Source organism: Aquarana catesbeiana, linkage group LG08 (assembly GCF_042186555.1).
Source record: "Aquarana catesbeiana isolate 2022-GZ linkage group LG08, ASM4218655v1, whole genome shotgun sequence".
Taxonomy (NCBI): domain Eukaryota; kingdom Metazoa; phylum Chordata; class Amphibia; order Anura; family Ranidae; genus Aquarana; species Aquarana catesbeiana.
The window spans coordinates 64,022,071-64,044,791 of NC_133331.1; the positions used below are offsets into that span (position 1 = coordinate 64,022,071).

At 45.1% G+C, this 22,721-nt stretch overlaps 1 protein-coding gene across 9 annotated transcripts in view; it reads left to right on the forward strand.

Moving 5' to 3' along the window:
- SORCS1 (sortilin related VPS10 domain containing receptor 1) overlaps positions 1–22,721 on the forward strand; it is a 1,093,315-nt gene that overhangs the window by 805,225 nt on the left and 265,369 nt on the right. For all 9 annotated transcript variants that reach the window (XM_073595916.1, XM_073595919.1, XM_073595918.1 and 6 more), the window contains exon 14: positions 11,647–11,754. In XM_073595916.1, coding sequence (XP_073452017.1) covers positions 11,647–11,754 — 108 coding nt within the window. The remainder of the gene's footprint in view (positions 1–11,646; positions 11,755–22,721) is intronic.

The window sequence follows — 22,721 nt, forward strand, 5'->3', positions numbered from 1 at the left end:
GTTCTAAGTGGAACCTGTCCTGTTAAACTTCTGTATGGTCTTGGCCACCGTGCTGCAGCTCAGTTTCAGGGTCTTGGCAATTGTCTTATAGCCTAGGCCATCTTTATGTAGAGCAACAATTCTTTTTTTCAGATCCTCAAAGAGTTCTTTGCCATGAGGTGCCATGTTAAACTTCCAGTGACCAGCATGAGAGAGTGAGAGAGATAACACCAAATTTAACACACTTGCACCCCATTCACACCTGAGACCTTGTAACACTAACGAGTCACATGACACCGTGGAGGGAAATGGCTAATTGGGCCAAATTTGGACATTTTCACTTAGGGGTGTACTCACTTTTGTTGCCAGTGGTTTAGACATTATTGGCTGTGTGTTGAGCTATTTTGAGGGGACAGCAAATTCACACTGTTATACAAGCTGTACACTCACTACTTTACATTGTAGCAAAGTGTAATTTCTTCAGTGTTGTCACATGAAAAGATATAATAAAATATTTACAAATATGTAAGGGGTGTACTCACTTTTGTGAGATACTGTAAGTTTATGTAGGTTAGGAAGATAAACTATAGGGTTGGTAACTGAGCATGACCTTATTATCAATAAACTTACTTATACTGATATCCCCCTATTGTCACCCCAAAGATATTGCGTGACATCTTAATGAAGTGGGCTAGAGATTCTATTGCTAGCACGAATAGGAGTGGGGGTGGAAGGCAGCCTTGCCTAATGCCCTGCATGATTGAAAACCCAGTAGACTTAAATCTAGCATACCTAAAGCGTTTGTTAACCCAAAAAAAAAAAACAGATACTGTTCTCTTAAAGCATGTTATACAGCACAGTGCTTATGCTGTGTCGTTTGGCCCCCCCGTATTCATCTGAAATACCTGGATGATCCTGCCTGGCTATACTCTCCCCCCTTGTAAACTGACCAAGACAACCTGACACCATGGTCAGTTTACATGCCTCCGTCATCTGCAGCTCTGCTCTCCTGTGTCTGTGTCTCCTCTGTCCCCCCCCCCTCCCCTTCCTGCCTATCTGCTTGTGCCAGCTCTCATAACTTCTACTAAATCCTGTAATCAGCCCCACCCACTGGAACTGTGAGCCAGAGAGAGAAGAGAGCTGACAGTCAGCTGAGCGCCGGGAGCCGCGCTCATATAAGTACAGATCGGAAGATTTTTTACATTACATAGACACAGGGAAACGTATTATTAAGGTACAGAGGGTATTACACAATTTAGTAGAAGTGCGTTAATAACCATTTTAAAGTGGTTGTAAACATTTTTTTTTTTAATAGCAAACAAGTTCATACTCACCTGCTCTGTGCAATGGATTTGCCCTTAGTGGTCCTGAACCTCCTGTTCTCGGTTCCCTGCCGGCACCCCTGGCTCCTGCTCTCTGTCCATTGCCCCCCTAGGAAACTGCTTCCTATGGGGGCACTATGGGGACACTTGTGCAGGCTTGCTCCCGAGCCCTGCTGTCTGCCTCCATTGACACACAGAACAGGACTTAACCACGCTTCCTTGTCACTGGCTTTGATTGACAGCATTGGGAGCCAATGGTTCCCAGTGCTCCAGAAAAGCCTGAGAGACCCGGAACTGAGGGGAGAGAAGAGGTGCACAATGCTGGATCGAATGAGGGTTTAGGTAAGTAAAAAGAGGGAGGGGGGGTGTCTACAATTTTTCCACTATACAGTGTGCAGAAATCTGCTCTCATGTCTAAAATATAAAAGCAGAACTCTATAATTTCCCTTTAAAAAGCAAACACAAATTATTGAGGCAAGATAAAGTCAAACAACAAGGGAGAGAAGGCAGAGTCGGATGTAGCAGTGGCTGGTCTTTGTGCTGAGTAGCTTATGTTTGAAAAGACCTGTTATTAGCTTTCTCCGTTCTGGTAAGAAGAAAGAAATACGAATCTCCGAGAAAGACAAGAGAAGCCCCAGGGTGCAGCTGAGCGCTGTGTAATCTAATCAAATAGCTCATCCATTATGTGTGCATAATAAAAGAATTGTTTCTCGGAATGTTTCAGAAATTGCGCAGAATTTTTTTTCTTCCCCAAAATGTGCCACCAGAATATTTTGCAGTGTGTGGACGCAATCGGCAGAAGGCTACGTGTCTGAGGAGGTCAATATTTCTAATAAAACCCCCCTGCCCTAATTCCCATCCATCTTGTCACTCAAAGTCTAATCACTTCGCATATAGTGAAAACGATGAGACCTTTTTCACAGGGGATCATTGAGAGCCAGTCTATTGTCTATTCTCCTTCTGGGTTATTGAACTTATCTTTCAGTTGGAAAGGTTTTCTGTAACTAGGATACCCACTCCCCCACCATAGGCCCAGAACATAGGTCCCGCTGTCTCCTGGGCTAGGGTTCTCAATGGTCAACCTGAACTCTTTGGTGTAATACTGATCTGTGTGCTTCTTGGTTGTCATTCTATCTAAGAGTGACTTCCCATTTTTGTCCTTTCTATTTTGGGCGTTTTCAGGTTTGTACCCCTAGTTTGTACCCCCAGTGTTCCAACCCACTGCTCCCCAGGAATCACAGTTGTTACCCCAATAGGAATCAGTAACACATATATACACAGTCATGGGTCTTACTGCTTCATTCCAGGACCAGATCTTGTACACATAGTACCTGGAATTAGGATATAAAAGTGGCAACATGTGTATTGTTTGTGTATCTTTTTGTTTGATGGCTACCTCTTGTGCCTGAGCAATGATTACTATGAAAAGGATATACAGAATCATTTGGTCCCCTCGGCCTCTTCCTCAAGTACAGGGACTTTCCTGCAGTAGGAGGCGTGTATCCACGTGTTCTTCCCGGCCACCTTGACTGATGTGGCAGTTGTTAGGAGAACCTGGAAAAGACCATCATATCTGGGTTCAAGAGTATGTTTTCTCACAAACTTCCCAATCACCGGGAACCAGCTTGTGTGTTCCTGTATCTAGCTCAGGATGTGGAATGGAAGAAAACACTTGCGAATGGATACAGGTTAATTCTCGAGATAAAGCAGTCACATAATCAGTCAATACATCAGATTGGAGCTGCAATTGCTGTGGGAAATAACAACCCAGTCTGGGGGCTGAACCAAACAATATCTCATAGGGTGACAGACCATGGTTTCCCCTTGGAGTGTACCTAACACTGAATAAGGCAATGGGTAGGCTGTCTGGCCAACTCATTCCCGTTTCCTGAGGCATTTTTAGCATTTTAGATTTTATTGTGCCATTCAATCTCTCCACCTTCCCACTACTTTGAGGATGGTATGGGGCGTGGAAAGCTAGTGTGACCCCTAAAGCTGCCCATATTTCCTTGGTCACTGAGGATGTGAAAGCTGGCCCCTGATCGCTCTCTATGACCTTTGGGACACCATATCTGCACACTATTTCCGTTTAAAGTCTTCTAGCCGTGGTCTTTGCCGTCATGTTGGTTACGGGATAGCCTTCTGGCCATGCGGAGAACATGTCAATGACAATCAATGCATATTCATATCGGCCACTCTTTGGCATCTGGATGTGGTCGATCTGTATCCTTTGGAAGGAGTACTGGGCTTTTGCTAGATGCTTCAAAGGTACCCTCTCTGTTCTTCCAGGATTGCACTTAGCACAGATGGTGCACAACTTGCATAAGTTGTTGGTGAGTGAAGTGATCCCCGGAGCCAAGCAGTATTTGTTGATTGGGGCGTTTATCAAGGTTTTTGACAGATGAGAGGAACCGTGGGCCCACTGTACCACTGCAGGAAACATTGATCGTGGCAGACTTTCCTTCAACTTCTGTGGCTCCTTTTTTGATCCACACTTCTTTTTCTTCTTGTCAGCTGCCTCCTGTTGCTCCTTGAGGTGAGTCCTGTTTCATGGTGGTTTGTACAGTCTCTTCAGGGGTGTGTCTATTGGGTCATCCAGGATGGGTGCATTCACTCTGCTGACCACTTCTCGTGTCCCATCTGTAGCTTGTTTCGCAGCAGTATCTGCCAGGTGGTTGCTTCGTGCTTCTTGGGAAACCAGCTTGCCGTGCGCCTTTACCTTAAGTATAGCCACTTGTGCTGGGAGGAGTAGGGCATCCATCAAGTCCTTGATAGCTGCACTGTGTTTTACAGGTGTTCCTGCGGCTGTCAGGAACCCTCTGGTTTTCCAGATGATCCCAAAATCGCAGGCCACACCAAGAGCATATCTTGAGTCTGTATAAATATTGGCTCTTTTTCCTTCTGCCAATTTGCATGCCATAGTTAGGGCCTGGAGTTCTGCTTCCTGGGCAGACATGGAGGAGGGCAATGCTGAAGCCTGAAGAACTGTATCTTCGGTGGTGACTGCGTATCCTGTGTGGTACCATCCAGTGCTGTCTGAATACCTGGAACCATCCACAAAAATTTTAAAGTCAGGATTCTCAAGGGCTGTTTCACTGACTGTCGGTAGGTGTGATGTTTCCATCTTTATCACTTCAAAGCAGTCATGAGCGGTGAGGTGAGGACCATTCTCCAAGGAGGTTCCCCCCTCGAGAAGAGGAAGCAGAGTGGTTGGGTTAAGGGTATCACATCAGAGGATGGTGATGTTATCGGGGAGAAGAAAGGCACACTGGAGTCTGGGGTGCCTCTGCGAGGACAGGTGTTTGGGCTGTACTTGGTTTAGTATAGCAGTTATGTCATGAGGGGCAAGGAGGATCAAAGTATGGCCCAATACGAGGTCAGCGGTCTTGTCCAAGAGGACTTGGGCTGCAAAGACGGCTCTAAGGCAGGAGGGTCCCCCCGGCCACTGAGTCCAGCCTACAGGAGTAATACCCAATGGGTCTGAGTCTGTTGCCATGGGCCTGAGCCAGAACTCCTGTGGCATGTCCTTGTCTCTCTGAGACAAACAGTTTGAAAGTCTTTTCAAAATTGTCGTGAAGGGGCTTTTGACCTTGAGGCAAAGAGATGGCCTTGATTGCAGCAACTCTTTCTTCAGTGAGATGTCGGGTGCCTTGGGAGATGCAGTTACCTAGGAAAATCACCTTCTCTCTGCACCACTGGACTTTTTGCTTCAAGGCCTTGCATCCTTGCTCAGCCAGGTAGTGGAGGAGGCTTTCAGAGAAGATTGAGGCGTCCCCAAGGGTATCTCCACAAAGCAGGAGGTCAGCTACATACTGAAGGAGTACAATGTCTGGGTGTAATTTCATCCAGGTGTCCAGAATGAGGGCCATTGCCTTGGCGAATTGGGAGGGGGAGTTCTGGGCCCCTTGCGGCATAACAGTCCAGGTGTAGCTCCGCCCCTTGTGGGTGAAGGCAAATAAGTACTGGCAACAGGGGTCGAGGGGGACACTAAAGAAAGCGTTCGCTAGGTCCACCACTGTAAAGTATTTTGCTGTGGGCGGTATTCCTGCCAGCAAGGTGTGGGGGTTGACCACGATGGGCGTTTCCAGTATGGTAGCTTCGTTCACTGCCCTGAGGTCCTGTACCAGTCTGTATTTCTCTATCTCCCCTTTTGCGGTTCGTTTCTTCGCTGGAAACAGTGGTGTATTACACAGGGATGTGCAAGGTACCAGAGCTCCATTTGACAAAAGGACCTCGACTTGCTTTGAAATGGATGCAGATTGAGCTGGTTTCAAGGGGTATTGTGGTTTTCTGGGTAAGGGGGCTCCAGGTTTCAGTTGCACCATGATTGGTGGCACCTTCAGGTGTCCTATATCCTCAGGCACTGTAGACCACAGGCATGTGGGGACTCGGTCCTAGACTTCCTTTGGGATTTCACCCTCACTTTGTGCATCCAGGGATAATAGAAGGGGGACAGAACATAGTGCTGAGGCATCGTCGATAGCTGGTGGTGAAATGACCAGAACACTGCCATCAGGTTGGAAGGAAATAGAAGCCTGGAGTCTGGACAAGACATCAGCCCCTAACAGATTTAAGGGGCATGTGGACGAGACCACAAATCTTGCTAGTAGGTCAGGAAAATTGCCAACTTGTAGGGGGCGGGTCAAGGGGTTGTTCCTGGGCATTCCATCAACCCCCACGCATGTTATATAAATGTTTGATAGGCATGAGGTATCGGGTAGCTCTTCTTCCCTGATTACAGACCTGGCCCCACCTGTGTCACACCAGGCTTTCCTGATTCCTATCGGAGAAGGTCCATGTGATCCGGAGAAGGGCAGGGAGGTGGGCGAGGTGGGGTGTCATGTCCCTGGTAGTGAGCACTTTCATGTGGACCATGGTTGGGGCTTGGTTGACTGTGGGTGAATTTCCGAGGGCTTCGGCATTCCCTTTGGAAATGGCCGGGTCTTCCGCAGTTGTAGCAGACACGCAGAGCTGGTACCGGTGGGCACAGATGCAGTGTGTCAGAGGCCATAATGAGAGGAGTTACCATTCTACTGCTCTGTGAGGATTCTGGACCTAATAACCACTAATAACAAGGTCTCAAGCTCCATTACTCTATACTCTGGGGGTGTTAGGAGCAGACCCTTTCGGATTGACTCTTCAAGACCTGAGACAAATGCGGCAACTGGCATAGCATGTGTCTATGTGCTTTGTTCAGCACGCTAAAACCCGAATCAGTAAACATTTGTGCTATTCTATTGCATAGAATTACGCAACCTTAAATCACTTCCTTTTTTTTTTTACTAACCACAATTCATCTGGCATAACGCCCAGAATATATATAACTTCCCCATTATAATATTCTTAAAACTTCTATCTGGTTAAAAAATCAACATTTTAAAATCCCCAATTATTGTTAATACAGCTTAAACGCAATTAAAACCATTTGCATAAATACAGTGGGGACGGAAAGTATTCAGACCCCCTTAAATTTTTCACTCTTTTGTTATATTGCAGCCATTTGCTAAAATCATTTAAGTTCATTTTTTTCCTCATTAATGTACACACAGCACCCCATATTGCCAGAAAAACACAGAATTGTTGACATTTTTGCAGATTTTTAAAAAAAGAAAAACTGAAATATCACATGGTCCTAAGTATTCAGACCCTTTGCTCAGTATTTAGTAGAAGCACCCTTTTGATCTAATACAGCCATTAGTCTTTTTGGGAAAGATACAACAAGTTTTTCACACCTGGATTTGGGGATACTCTGCCATTCCTCCTTGCAGATCCTCTCCAGTTCTGTCAGGTTGGATGGTAAACGTTGGTGGACAGCCATTTTTAGGTCTCTCCAGAGATGCTCAATTGGGTTTAAGTCAGGGCTCTGGCTGGGCCATTCAAGGACAGTCACGGAGTTGTTGTGAAGCCACTCCTTCATTATTTTAGTTGTGTGTTTAGGGTCATTGTCTTGTTGGAAGGTAAACCTTCGGCCCAGTCTGAGGTCCTGAGCACTCTGGAGAAGGTTTTCGTCCAGGATATCCCTGTACTTGGCCGCATTCATCTTTCCCTCGATTGCAACCAGTCGTCCTGTCCCTGCAGCTGAAAAACACCCCCACAGCATGATGCTGCCACCACCATGCTTCACTGTTGGGACTGTATTGGACAGGTGATGAGCAGTGCCTGGTTTTCTCCACACATACCGATTAGAATTAAGGCCAAAAAGTTCTATCTTGGTCTCATCAGACCAGAGAATCTTATTTCTCACCATCTTGGAGTCCTTCAGGTGTTTTTTAGCAAACTCCATGCGGGCTTTCATCTGTCTTGCACTGATAAGAGGCTTCCGTTGGGCCACTCTGCCATAAAGCCCCGACTGGTGGAGGGCTGCAGTGATGGTTGACTCTCTACAACTTTCTCCCATCTCCCGACTGCATCTCTGGAGCTCAGCTACAGTGATCTTTAGGTTCTTCTTTACCTCTCTCACCAAGGCTCTTCTCCCCCGATAGCTCAGTTTGGCCGGACGGACGGCCAGCTCTAGGAAGGGTTCTGGTCATCCCAAACGTCTTCCATTTAAGGATTATGGAGGCCACTGTGCTCCTAGGAACCTTAAGTGCAGCAGAAATTTTTTTGTAACCTTGACCAGATCTGTGCCTTGCCACAATTCTGTCTCTGAGCTCTTCAAGCTGTTCATTTGACCTCATGATTCTCATTTGCTCTGACATGCACTGTGAGCTGTAAGGTCTTATATAGACAAGTGTGTGGCTTTCCTAATCAAGTCCAATCAGTATAATCAAACACAGCTGGACTCAAATGAAGGTGTAGAACGATCTCAAGGATGATCAGAAGAAATGAACAGCACCTGAGTTAAATATATGAGTGTCACAGCAAAGGGTCTGAATACTTAGGACCATGTGATATTTCAGTTTTTCTTTTCTAATAAATCTGTAAAAATGTCAACAATTCTGTGTTTTTCTGTCAATATGGGGTACTGTGTGTACATTAATGATGAAAAAAATGAACTTAAATGATTTTAGCAAATGGCTGCAATATAACAAAGAGTGAAAAATTTAAGGGGGTCTGAATACTTTCCGTCCCCACTGTATAGCACGTTTGCTACATTTGCTGTTATTAGGAAAGAAACACCTTTTAACTTCAATAATGCAAGGATAGGCAACTACAACTAAAACAGTCCTTAAAGTCAGGCTCTGACCAAAATAATCAAGACACCCTATACATAAATTGAAATGCTACTTTGATTATAATATGTTCTATCACCAGAAACACGTGGGTGGGTTTCGGTGTGGGCGGTTCAGGGGCGGTGGCATAGGGCGTGTTGCCACAGGGGGAGGTGTCACTTGGAACAGAGGGGCGGTAGACGAAGGGCAGTGTCTACTTCCTGGGGACCAGACGCCATTGTAGGGTGGTGGCTGACTACTTAGCTTCTTCTTTTCTGTTCAGCTTTTTTCAACTTTAAACCAAGCATCTGCTGCTTGTAGCAACCCGTGATCTGACAACAAACCCCTTTTTCGTTTCAAAATAGTACTCCATTCATCTACTTGTAGCCTTTCGCCCAAATGCATATCAACCCCACACACTTTCGCCAACTTCTTTCCCTTTTTGACAGCACCCTCTCCTTCCCGCTTTAATACCAAGTCACAAGCCAAACTGCCCTCTTTGGGCCTTACTAACTTTTGCCCCATCGTTAGCTATTGAAGAGTTTATGTGTCCGGGCTCAGGGTTTGTATGGCAGTTTTATGAAGCTGTCCTGAACTCAAAGGGTCCGACAATTCCTCTGACCGACACCTGTCCTCTTTCGGACCACTTTCCAATATATAACACTAACTTGCTACGTTCTGTCTTGATGACTGGGATATTTATGTGTCTGCTCAGGATTTTCAGACGGGTCACGAGGCTGTCCTGGACTCAAGGGTCTGACAATTCCTCTATCCGTCACCTGGTACCGGTTCAGACTATATCACAGTCTCAAGTTAACGAGAACAAGACAGATAGAGAGTGAGAGAGAGAGAGAGAGTGAGAGAGAGAAAGGAACGTCTACAGTGTTCAGCTGCCAAGCAAGCCTCCGTGCATGCGCCTTCCCAAAATGTAGACCAGTCACAGCCCTGTTCACCCGAGGTGCCCACAGGTAGAGGAGCCGAGTAATATGTGACCACTTATTACTCTCAACAAGACATTTAACGGACAAATAAGGAGTACAGCAGTTAATATTCAATAATGTGCCACTTCAACTTTCATGTACAAGTCCCAGCTCAAAGCTTTTACATGTCCCAGCTCAAAGCCCAAATTCCTCACTCTGTCTTTTTCTACCTCTTCAAGCCCTTCTGGTTGTTGGGGTTGTAAGGGGCATCTCTCGTCTCCTGGTCCTGTTATTCTAGCTTGAGCCTCTATGATTTGCCGCAAGCAAATTTGACTGGATAATGTACATTTAATCTGAACACCAATACGTGTGTGGTCTCCAGGAATAGGGGTTTATAACCAAGAGACTCAGTCCTATATCCTGGCTCCACCACTTCAATCAACCCCCAGCCCTCTTCATGTATCCCAAACAGCAGACCACAAACACACTTAGGACATGACATTACCAACAACAAGATGTGACAAACAACCAACAACAAGCAACAAGATGTGTGACAACCGTAGAGAAATACAAGATTGTTCAAATCTCACGGGATCCCCACGCCTCTGCTGGGCATATTCCTGACTATATCGGCTCTCCATGGTCAGCAAAGAGACAGGTACAGAGATTAGCCAATCACGGACGGTACAGGATAAACAGTAGACAAGGTATCAAAAGCGTCTTACCGTTTTCAGAGGTGATCAGTCTCCTTCCTGTCTCTGTGTTGGTTTGTCCCGGCCTCTTCTCGATTGGCTCCCTCTCAGAACCCAAATAGCCTCACAATCGTGCGCCAGATGTATTGGATCAGAACAAAAGTCCGATATTATTATATCTACCCCTGATCAAATTGTATATAGAGATATAGAGCATGCATGCTCAAGTAAACTCACACTGAGACTTAGTTCAGAGTCAAATTACTTTCTGTTTTAATATTTCCACTTTTTAAGACTTTATATGATTAAGATACGTCAGATAAGGCTGGCGCATGCAAACCACAAAACAGCCACAAATATATTAATATATTATGACAAAGTATGTGACAAAGTATTGGTTTTTAGCTGGGACTTTCATGAGGAAGTAGCCTGTTCTTGCTATGTCCTTGCTCCTTTTTAGACCATTGGTGTTATCTTGTTATTTTTTGAGTGTATTCTCAGAGCAGGTGCGAACTTCTCTGTTAACTCTTGCAGTCCAGTTCCACAGTAAGAGAGGGGCAAGCCTTGATATCTACTGAATATTGTGTTTAAGGCTTTTAAGCGTAGAAGCTGATATATGATAGATATATAAAACATGTACTTGTATATATATTGGAATAGATATTTCATGATACTCTTAATCACGCCCATTACAGTTATTACAATGCTTGCATATGTGTGTATAAATATACTATTGTCTAGACACATCTACATCAATCTGCTGAGAGATAGATAGATAGATAGATAGATAGATAGATAGATAGATAGATAGATAGATAGATAGATAGATAGATAGATAGATAGAAGACATCTATCTATCTATCTATCTATCTATCTATCTATCTATCTATCGTGGGGAAAATAATTATTTGCCAAAAAAATGAAGGGTCTATAATTTTTATCACAGGTGTATTTTAAATGATAGAGACAGAATATCAACCAAAAATCCTGAAAAAACACATGATACAAATGTTATAAATTGAGTTGCAGTTCAGTTAGTGAAATAAGTATTTGATCCCCTACCAACCAACAATAACTCCAATCATGTGCAAGCAAAAATGCTGTTTTTTTTACTTCCCTTGCACGTGATTGGGTATTCTTTGCAAAGTGAAGATTTACCTCATTTACTAAGCTCTAAAACAACTGCACTTTGCAAAGTGCACAGTCTATTTGCCAGAAAGCAGGCCAAGGTCACAACAGAAGGGCAATGGTCCAGAGGTAGGTTGGGAGGCAAGGCGGGTCATGTGCAGTGAAGTAGAAGTGTGTGTGGATACTCTCTAATGCACATACAGCATTTACTACAGAGGTATGGGCAGCATAATGCACACGTGCATATGCCCGTACTGGTTTCCTTCTACTGATGGGAATCCACCCTTTCCCACATTCTCTTTGCAGTGGACTCTATGGTGTTATTTTATTAACAAAGTCCCTCTAAACTCAGTGAAGTAAAGCTACTAGTGGTAAAAATGAAGTTAGCAATTGTCATGAGGCTGAGTATTATCACAAACCTGTTTTTCAGAAAAACGTTTTCTTCCTTTTTCAGGTTGAGTTTTGATGAGGGAAGATCATGGAGCAAATATACCTTCACTTCCAACCCGCTGTTTGTGGACGGTGTGTTGGGGGAACCGGGAGAAGAAACTCTGATTATGACGTAAGCTTGAGCACATTTTGTTTTGGGGAGTAGTGGTGGTAGATATTGGGCGGTGAAGATCATTTTACTTTAATTTTGCTTTCTTTAAAACCAAAGTTTGGCCTTCTTATACACTATACAGTGAAACCTTGGATTACGAGCATAATCCTTTCCAGGAGAATGCTTGTAATCCGAAGCACTCGCATATCAAAGCTAGTTTCCCCATAGAAGTCAATGGAAACAAAGATTCCATTGACTAGATAATTAGTTCCACATTGACTTCTATTGTATGCAGTACAGCATGTGGCCAGAGGTGGGGGGGCACTGGAGAGACTCAGAAATACTCGGAGACCACTTGGATGCACTCGGAAAGACTTGGAAACACTCGAGAACAGAAGTGTTTCCGAGTGGCTCCGAACGGCTCCGAGTGTCACCGGCGCCCCCGCACCTCTGTCCAAATGCGGTACTGCACACCGCAGAGACTTTAATCCTGCTTGTTTTGCAAGACAACACTCGCAAACCAAGTCAGGATTTTTTCTGACATATTATATACACAACTACACATAATAATAATAAAGGCTTACTTCAACCTATAATATATGAACAAAAGGTTTTTTTTTCCAACCAAGAGCAATATCGCTGTATTATATTATACTATATATAATCACTAAATAGCACAGACATCTTCAAAAATTCTACACATTACTCAACTTGATTAACATTCAGACCAAGAAACATAGATTATCATGTGTACGTAGCCTTTCTTCAAAATTATGTTTATCCTTGAAAATCTAAGGAAGTGTCCAGAGAGAAAACAGGGAAAGAACCCAAAACCCAGAGATCAACAAACAGCAGCTACAGGCTTGATATTCCTCCATGCCTTTATTCAGACCCTTTGCCACCATCTGTCTTTCTCGAGACCCTGAATATTCCCTACCTCACAAAGAATCTCACACATCACCACTGGAACAGGAAGGACTTTCTGCCAAAGTGATACCTGACACCGTGCATTCCAGGTGTAATATCGGACTACTAAGCTGACTAGAAAAAGAGTGTCCAAATCAAATCCCTTGTGATTCTGCAATGCTCCATACACCCACTCAGCATAAGACATGCTAGGCAAGAAAGGAATATTCAGAGCCCTCCCCACCTTTTTATAGACTTCTATATTGAAAGGGCACTGAAACAAGACGTGGTCCATGGTTTCCACTTCACCCTGACACTCCACTCTTGGACAACCACGATTGACCAAAGAGTGGCATTTCACGTTTCACCTCACATAAAGCCTACCGCTGTTGTTGAAATTTTATTATATGGACTCATGTGGACATTTTATTCTAGGATGTGTGTTTTATAGATTGTCATCTGTCTCCCTGTGTCTGATTTAACCAAGGAGAGCTCTAGAAGAGCACACTTGGGTTAAATCGGGACCAGCTGTAAAACCGTCAGTATGAAAACCTTCTCATGGGCTTGGAGACGTGTTCTCTGTGTGTGTGGGCCTTTGCCAGTTTGTAAGTATCAAGCGCAATGAGCTGGACTTCTTGCCTTCAAATGTCTATGCACATTAGAGAAGCGAAGTCTGCATAACGAGAGAAACATATTATATCTCCGTTATGGCTACGCTATCCCTTTTGGATACATATCTGCTTTTATAAGAGGACATTGATATCTGCCTTATTGGTATACTCATACCGTATATTGACAACAGCAGTAGCAATGTCCAAGCAGATCTTCTCAAGCCTGTAAGAACAAGTAGAATGATCTTACTAGATACTGGTTACTCTGAGCAGTATTGAGTGGGATCCATGCTGACAAAGATGGTGGATGTGCATGCATGTGGCAAGGCGGAGGGCAGTGTACATGCCTCAAGTGGATGAGACATGTACACTTCTCCCTCCCACTCCTGTGTATGCCCTCCCTTTAGTGTAATTTCCTGTGATGTCTGTCACGGGCATGGCCAGAGCGGAGGCTGTTGGAGAGGACTGTGTGCAAGCCTGTTGCCCACCGATTATGGGCCCTAGCATTTGAGGTGAATGAGAAATCCAGTCTGAACTGTATTAATCGGACTCAGTCATGTATATATTGTATGGGGACTCCTTACTGTATATTTGTGTCCCTGAAGAGGGAGGGGGGATTCCTCCAGCAGCCCCCTGCTGATAAGACTGATTCATTCTGCTGGGACACATCCTGTGAGGAGATGCTGGTGTTATCAACATGTGTTTATGTTAATTGAGAGAGCTGATCACATTAGCCACCAGCCCTGGCTAATAGACGAATGGTCTAGGCTGAGGAGGGGGGAGATTGTTGTTTGTATTGTTAATTGTATTAATGTGTGAAGCTCGGTGCCCACAAGACTGTCATCTGGTCTGGGTACATTTTGTAGTAAATTAGGTCATGTTAATTAGGTTAGCTTTGAGTCATCCCTGCTGTATAAAGGTCTGTGAGATCTCAAAATAAAGGCAGTTCTGATGTACTCCAAGACTGGTGTTGTCTAGTTCTTGGGGTTCCTATAGCCAGATCCATTGGACTCGTGTTCCAGAACTTAGGAAGCGGTATATGACGGAAGCACTCAAGCGGAGTGTGGGGCGTTCCGTGACATTGGTGGCAAGCAGCGGGAAATAAAGGCAGTTCTGATGTACTCCAAGACTGGTGTTGTCTAGTTCTTGGGGTTCCTATAGCCAGATCCATTGGACTCGTGTTCCAGAACTTAGGAAGCGGTATATGACGGAAGCACTCAAGCGGAGTGTGGGGCGTTCCGTGACAATGTCATTTTGCATTGCGGAAGTGGTTGGCTGTTGGAGCCATGATTTCCTGTGTTGTCATATCCTTATTTGATCATATCCTGTGAGGTCACATCCTGTTTGTGGCTTCCTGTTTGTGTGTAAATAAAAAGCCGAGAGCCTCTGCCCTACTGGGCAGATGGAGGAATGATGGAGCGGAGATGGTGATTGTGGCTGTTTACTGGGGAAAAGGGGAGACATGGATTATTTAAAGATGCATTATACCATCATGCTGAAAGGGCGCTTATTAGCGCAAGAGTATAGTGGGTTTATCCACCACACCGTGGAAAGCAAGCCAGGCCTGGTCCTTAAATTTCAAGGGAATCCTCTCAGAATTTATCAAACGTAAACACTCCCTCATAATATGACCTGGGCAATCCCTTAAGGCCAGTGCGCATGAAAGACAGTACCCACGACCTTCTCACACAGGATTCTCCTAGGGAGGGACCTGATATCATCCGCTGTTACATGCCACCGTCTAAGAATTTTCAGGCAAGGGGCAATATAAGCCGGGAGCTTACCATGCTTGACCCTTAGGCTTTTCACTGGCCTGTCACTTTCCCAACAGCCCAGAAAAGGTCTAAACCAGATCTGGAAAATACCTACCCATCCAGGTGGTATCTCTGCTAGCATGTTACCAAAATTATGTTTCAAAAACATCAGAGAGAAGAACACCGAGTTGACCATCCCTAGGCCACCCTTCCGCCTAGGTAGGTAAGTCACATTCCACTTCACAAGATTCAGCCTGTTCCCCCATAATAATTGGAAGAAACAACTATAAATCCTGGTATAGCAGGACTCTGGCAATATGCAAAGAAAGCTGACATACAGAAAGGTAGGAATCAGGTAGGTCTTAATCAAGTCCACCCTTTCCCTCAAGGAGAGCCACCACCCCTTCCAGCATTTCACCTTGACATCAGCATCATTCAGCCTGGCTTCCCAATTTGACTTACTGTAATCATCAGGGCCAAACGCGATGCATAATACTTTGACTTTCTGCTGAGGCCTCGGGAAGGTGTCCGGAAGTGCAAAGCTCTCACCTCCCTCGCTCTTCCAAAAAAACGTCACTTTTATCACAGTTGACCTTGGAGCCTGATGCCTCAGAATATGGCTCTATAACTGAGATCACCTCCTGCGCCTCCTCTGTCCCAGAGATAAAGACAGAAACGTCATCAGCATAGGCTACAACCCTCAAGGGCAACTCACCAGTAATGCCCACTGGCACCCCACACAACAGTCCACTCTCCAGCCTTCTGACGAAGGGGTTTATTGCGAACACGTATAGCAAAGGGCTCAGCGGACACCCCTGGCACACCCCTGATCAAACCCTGAAGGGCCGTCCAACCCAACTGTTAACAAGCATGAAGCTCTCTGTATAAAGTCTTAAGCCATCCAATAAACCCATCCTCCAGGCCATACTTGTCAAGGAGAAGCCAGAGATACTCATGATTGACACGATCAACAGCCTTCGCCTGATCTAATGCCAGCAAATACTTTCCCCAGCCTTCAGCCCTGCAATATTCCAGAGCAGTGCTGCTAAAGAGAAAGCAATCTGTCTGCTACTGACAACAAACGCTAGATAATAATCTTCGCCAGAATCTTTCTATCGACATTGAGAAGGCTAATGGGGCAACAATTCTCAATCATCGAGGGATCCTTGCCTTTTGACAACAGAATCAGAGCAGATTGTCTCATGGAGGGAGGGAGCGAACCCTCTTGCAGACAGCCATTAAATACCTCCACAAGATAAGGTACCAAGCTGGATTTGAAAGTCTTATAAAATTCAGCCGTCAATCCATCTGGCCCAGGTACTTTCTTAATAGCCAGACCGTCTATAGCTTTGACTATCTCTTCTGCTGTGATTTCCCCCATCAAACTTGCCAACGGAATGTTATTTGGTGTAATCCAGAAAACTTGACATCTTTTCCCGATCGAGGTGCTTCTCCTCAGAAGATCCACATCAAAAGACCTTGAGACCTCCATGATCCCTGACCTGGATTTCGTCAAAGAGCCCATACTATCCCTTAGTCCAACAACCGTCTTAACTGCTGTGCTTTCTTTGCAGTTCTGATAAGGGTCGGTGAATTATATTTCCCGTAGTCCCTTTTCAGAACCAAAGAAGCATGCCGCTCATATTGATACTTCCTAAGGAGAAGTTTCACCTCAGAGATTGCCCCTGAATCTCCACCACTCGTAACAAGGCGATGAAGTTTTCTCCGCAGCTGCTGGTAGGCAATGTACTTACCAAGCTGTTTCCTTTTTCCTATGGCCTTGAAAAACCCACCAATCCGGCGTTTGGCAAACTCCCACCACTCTGACTTACTGCTGCAGAAATCCAGAATGGTTACCCAAGCCTGAAAAAAATCCTCAAAAGGTTGTCTTACCTCCTCCTCATCCAGCAGAGCCAAATTCATCCTCCAAATACCCTTTCCTTTAGGTGGCATATGTGAAGCATTGAGAATAACAGACCGCATAAGGTGATCAGAGAACTCCACCATACGACACTCAGGAGCCGAAAAGGCAGAGCCCCCCTTAAAAAAAAAAAAACTATCTATCCTGCTCTCGCAACTGCCTCGCTTAAATGTGTACCCTGTGCTGCCTGGGCAACGCTTAATATGCACATCTTCCAGACCTGCTTCCCTGGCTATCGTATTAAGAAAGACGCTATCATATCTCAGGCTGCCAGTGGAGCCTTTCCTGTCTTTGGGCCTAGTGACAGTGTTAAAATCACCTCCAAAGACAACTTCCTGAGATCTAAAAAGAAAAGGCTTAATCTTTGTAAAGAGGCATTTCCTCTCCCATCTAGTTTGTGGTCCATAAAAATGTATTAAACATAGATCATGCCCCTTCACAGAGATGTCCAGGACCATACACCTTCCAATCTCCACCTCGATAACCTGACGACACATTACCATGCCAGTAAAAAGTACTGCAACTCCGCTGTAAGGCTCAGCCGCAAGAGACCAGAGGGGGGCCCACTCCTCCACTCCCTCTTTGCCAGGTGGACTTCGGCAAGGCTATTTAGCCGGGTCTCTTGCAAAAATAAAATATTATCATCCATCTCGCTGAGCAAAAATAAGGCTATATTACGAGCCCTTACAGATTTTATGCTGGCAACATTAATTGTTGCCACTTTTAGTGGAGTGGGAACTGCTAACATGATGATTGAGGCAAGCGTTTCTTAGCCTGAGCTCCCTCCCCCCTTACTGGAGACCTTGACCTCTTTAGGGAACACACTACCTCATCCTCCTCCATCTGAGACATGTATTTAGAAAACTCCTCCCCCCTCAGATAAGGACCCAAACTTGTTTCCCAGAGGTAGATCATCTACCTCTAAAGATGAAACCGAGGAGGCAGAGGTCAGGACTATCTTATTCCTCCTCCTCCCCACCTTGGTCCACTCTCCCTCCTCCCCTGAAACATTATCCTGAAAGACCTCATCTTCATCATTAGCAGTGGCAACTTCCCCCTTCTTCACTTTAGAACCTCCACTAGAGGTCTTACATTGCCTTAGGGAAGGCCCGATGAAGCTGTCACCTCAGATCTGCACAAATCTGGATGACTTAGTTACATTTGAAACACTGGGCACCTGAAACACTGGGGAAGAACACACAACAGAAGTAGATACCGATACAGTTGGGAGCACAGACTGGGGAGCAGACACAAGAGGGGTCACACCTTCAGATTGAGAAACTGACACCTGGGGGGGCCCCTCAGGACTAGCTGAAGCACCTCCACAAACCCCTTGCTGCCCCCCACATTCCTCCTCCTCCATCCTCAGCAGTTCTTCCACAACCTCTGGCTGATTATGGAGGGCTTCAGGGCAAAGGCTATAGGGGTGACCTAACTTGTTACAGAGATTACAACGAATACTATTGCAGTGCTCTGCAACATGCCCTGAGCCCTGACAGAGGGAACATTTCTGCACAGAACATGAGCCTGAAAAATGCCCCTTTTCACCACAGCAATGACACAGCTTTGGTTGCCCTGCATAAAAAGTAATAATCCTGTCACGACCTATAAAGGCAGACGAAGGGATGTGCTTAACAACATTACCCGTGACATGCAGTTTTACTAACACTGTGCATCCTCCTGTCCATATCCCCTATCATCTACAACTTTCCTCAAGGGGGCTTGGACGTCCGCATACCTCCTCAACCACACCACCAGATCCGCAGCAGGAATGGACTCATTACGTACTAGAATGGTGACATTTTTGTATAATGGCTACTGACTATAATGACTACTTTGGGCGACAAACCTGCCCATCTTGGGGACTCCTTCCACCTCTGCTCATACCTCTCCCAAAAGATATCTAATCCTTCCGCCTTGACAAAGGAGAGGTAATACTCATATGACCCAATTGGGCTGATAAGGGCAAAAATCTCCTCCGCTTTAAAACCCATCCACAGAATAAGGTCCACCACATCTCTCCTATTTGGGGGGGGCCTTCTCCAGTCCACCTCAATTAGACCACATTGCGGCATTTAAAGGAGCTACCAGATGTGTCAGATTGAACTGACCTTCACTCACATCACTCCTAGTGACCGCAGAATAACTGGCGCTACTCACAGGTGCAGCCACCGCTGTAGCATAGGAGATAACTGCACTCCTTGAAACATCCCGCACATCACTTTTAGTTATAGACCCCTCTTTAGCTAAAGTAGAAACAACATTATTGTCAGGAACAGATGGAGCAGAGACTTCTGACACAGAAATATCATTTACATTACCCTTGGTAATTCTTATTTCATTACCAGTAACAAAAGGGTTACCAACAGTGGAGATGTCCTTATCAGCACTCTTCACAGCAAAGTCTGCACACCCTTCACTGGCTTTCTGTACACAGGTGGGAGTTTCAGCCAGGAGATGAGCTTGCTCTCTGCCGTCCTCTACTGCACCATCCATAGGAACTACACCTCCATTATTTTGTATAGGCTAGTCATGAACAAAAACAGCCTTTTCTGTCACTTTTCTGTCACCCGATGTTTCAAAGGTTTTGGGGGGACATCGTTATCCTCTTCTTCATCCTCAGATGATCCAGACATGGCAAACTTGCGACCATTCAAAGGCGATTCCATTTCTGTAATGAACTTTAGCATACCTGCTCCCTTCACAGACTCAGATGGATCATCTTGCTCCATAGCCTCCTGCTGCAGTGACAATGGCACAGAACTTCCTTGGCCAAATGACATACTACCAGTCAAAACACCTGACTGCACTCTGTTGATGCCTGCCCTCCACTGGCCTCTATGGCCCCTCTGCGCATTGCACAGAAGCGATCAGCGTTGCCATACTTTTCATTGAAAGCTCTGTTGGTTACTTTCAATGCAGCCACCAGCAGACTCTGCTTTTCCACTTTGGCCTCCAAAGCCATTAACTCTGGCCGCATCTGTCTTCTCTTGGAACTGTGAAGCCGGTCACTTGCAAATTTTTTATGCTTGAAATCAGACTTTAACTTCACCAGTACTTCTACCTTCTTGGCGATTCTCGCAATCCTCACACAAACCTTCTTTCTGTTGCCAGGCTTTCACCTTTAGCTGGGCCATTTCCCAGGTCCTCAAACACTGGTATGGGAGGACCGGTACTCTGGCCATCCGGGGGATCCTCCCCTGGGTCCACCCCAGATTCCTGCATCCACTCTGGGTATAGTATAGGAAGTAATCAAGCTCCTTGGATCAGTAGGTCTCACTGGAGCTCAGGAGAGCAGCAGTAGTGCAGTCACACCCTTTGCAGCTATAACAGCTTCAACTCTTCTGGGAAGGCTGTCCACAAGGTTTAGGAGTGTGTCTATGGAAATATTTGACCATTCTTCCAGAAGCACATTTGTGAGGTCAGGCACTGATGTTGGATGAGAAAGCCTGGCTCGCAGTCTCCGCTTTAATTAATCTCAAAGGTGTTCTATCAGGTTGAGGTTAGGACTCTGCGCAGACCAGTCAAGTTCCTCCACCCCAAACTCGCTCATCCATAGACTCCTAAACCTTGTGAAAAATTAAAACTTCAATAAATCAGTTCATAGATTTGTGATGTCTACTCAACACTACCTGACTCTGCTCAGTGTCAAACAATCAGTGCTTATCATTAACATTCAACCATATAAATAATATTTTATGTTGTGTAACAGAAGTAAACACTCAATAAATTTCCCTCAAGAAAAAATGTTTTTAATGTGAATATTGGGGCTCAATTACACTTGCTTCAACTTAGACTCAATTCACACCTATGCATGTTGCTTTTGAGCGTTTCTGCAGTGCTTTTTGCAGTGCTTGCCGCATTTTTGAACATGCGTTTTTGCTGCGTTTTGCATGTTTGTTTTTTTTTTAAAGTGGAGTTCCATGCACAAATTGAACTCAGTTTGAAACAAAAGAATGAGGTACATCACTTCCGCGGCCCTCCTCCTCCCTCCCCATTGCCTTCTGGAACCTGTGTGTGTCCCAGAAGATGGCAAGACCATTCAGAAAGCGCAGAGTGTCTCGCGCACGTGCAGTAGGAAACTGACTGTTAAGCCTGAAGTCTTCGCTGATGATTTCCCTTGCTTGCCATGCAGGCGCCTGCACCCGAAGCCGGTGGACCGATTGGCTTGGGGTGTTGACATTGTGGGCTCCCTGGACAGGTAAGTGTCCTTATATTAAAAGTCAGCAGCTACAGTATTTTTAGCTGCTGACTTTTACTTTTTTTTCCCCAGGCTGGAATTCCGCTTTAACACACAATAAAGCAACTACCGCTACATGCTTCTTTGATGTGTTTTTGATGCTTCTGTGCTGATTCAGTGATGCTTTTTTGAAGCTTTATTGAAGCTTGGCAAATCCCCTGTGTATGTTGATTTTCTATTTGTTTTAAAGGAGCCCAGTAGATCCCCCACTCAGCAAATCCCCAGCTCATTAGTACCCCTGTTCAGCAGATCCCCAGCTTATTAGTACCCTTGTTCAGCAGTACCTCCAGTGCTGCTGATCCTCTTGTTTGCTGATCCTCCTCTCTCTCTGCTCCCTACTTACCTACCGCTGTGTTGCTCCCATGCTATGTACCATGTGTAACATCTGCTAGCTTCTACTGCTCTGGTCTCCCAGCTCATCTAATCCTCTTCCATTCAGTCCTCTCCCTCCGGTCCTCACTCACCTTCCACTATAGCGTTCCCATGTTGCATGTTCACCACGTAATGTCTGCTAGTTGCTCTGCTCCAATCCAGACCTCGCTCACCTTCCTGCTGCTCCACACTGCACACCAGATGTGATGTTTGCACCAGTCAATCACAGAATATATACACATGAACTGGAAGTGACTGCTGATGACCTCTTTCTGGTTTACTTGTTGGTTTCCCAGTACATCCTGGGATATCTCATACCTGCAATACCTCGAAAAATAAAGTGAAGCTAACTCTGAAAAAAAAGCCTCTCAAAAGCTCCACGTGCTGTTAACAAGTTTTGTCATAGACTTCTATGGAGGCTTTGGAGACACTTTGAAGCACCAAGAAAGCAACATGAAATAAAATTTTTGAAGCAAAGCAAACACAATATTACAGAACTGTAAGCTTACCATTTTATTTAGTGACAGGTACTTTAATTGGCATTCAGAGTGCTTTAAAAATGTGTCTAATGCCACATATTGAATCAAGTGTAAATGAGCCCTTATGATGGTTCAATATAGTGTCCAGTACTCCACCACATCAAAACATACCTTTATGTGTGATCACACAAGTCCTGTGCCAATTACCACCAATGGGTGTGACAGACCGCCTGGCACCCTGCCTGGGGGCCTCTGCCAAACGGAGCCTGCTGCCTTCCAAACTCTTCCAGCAGTGATAGGCAGTCCCCACATGAACAATAAAAACAAATATTACACATTGAGGTAAACATCCCACAATGGTTAGGTAACAAGGTAAAGTTGACACAAGACTAATTGTATCAAGAGGATGAGCAAATAGACAGAAACAATAGGTTACTCAATTAACAATGGGAGAAATACATTAACAGTAAACACATAGCACCTTAATAAACAGATTACACATAACAGCAGGAGCCCTCAGCATCAGGTTGTTTTGAGCTGATTATCTTCTGTTTAGAGTCTCTGAGTCTAGGAGAGGGTTGAAGCAGTCAATGCTGGGTTGAGCACAAATCTGTATCTGGGTCCTCCGGTTCCCAGAGTCTGTGTGTTTCAGGAAGATATGGACCTGAATCCAAAGTAGAACTACTCCAAAGGTCCCCCAGGCAC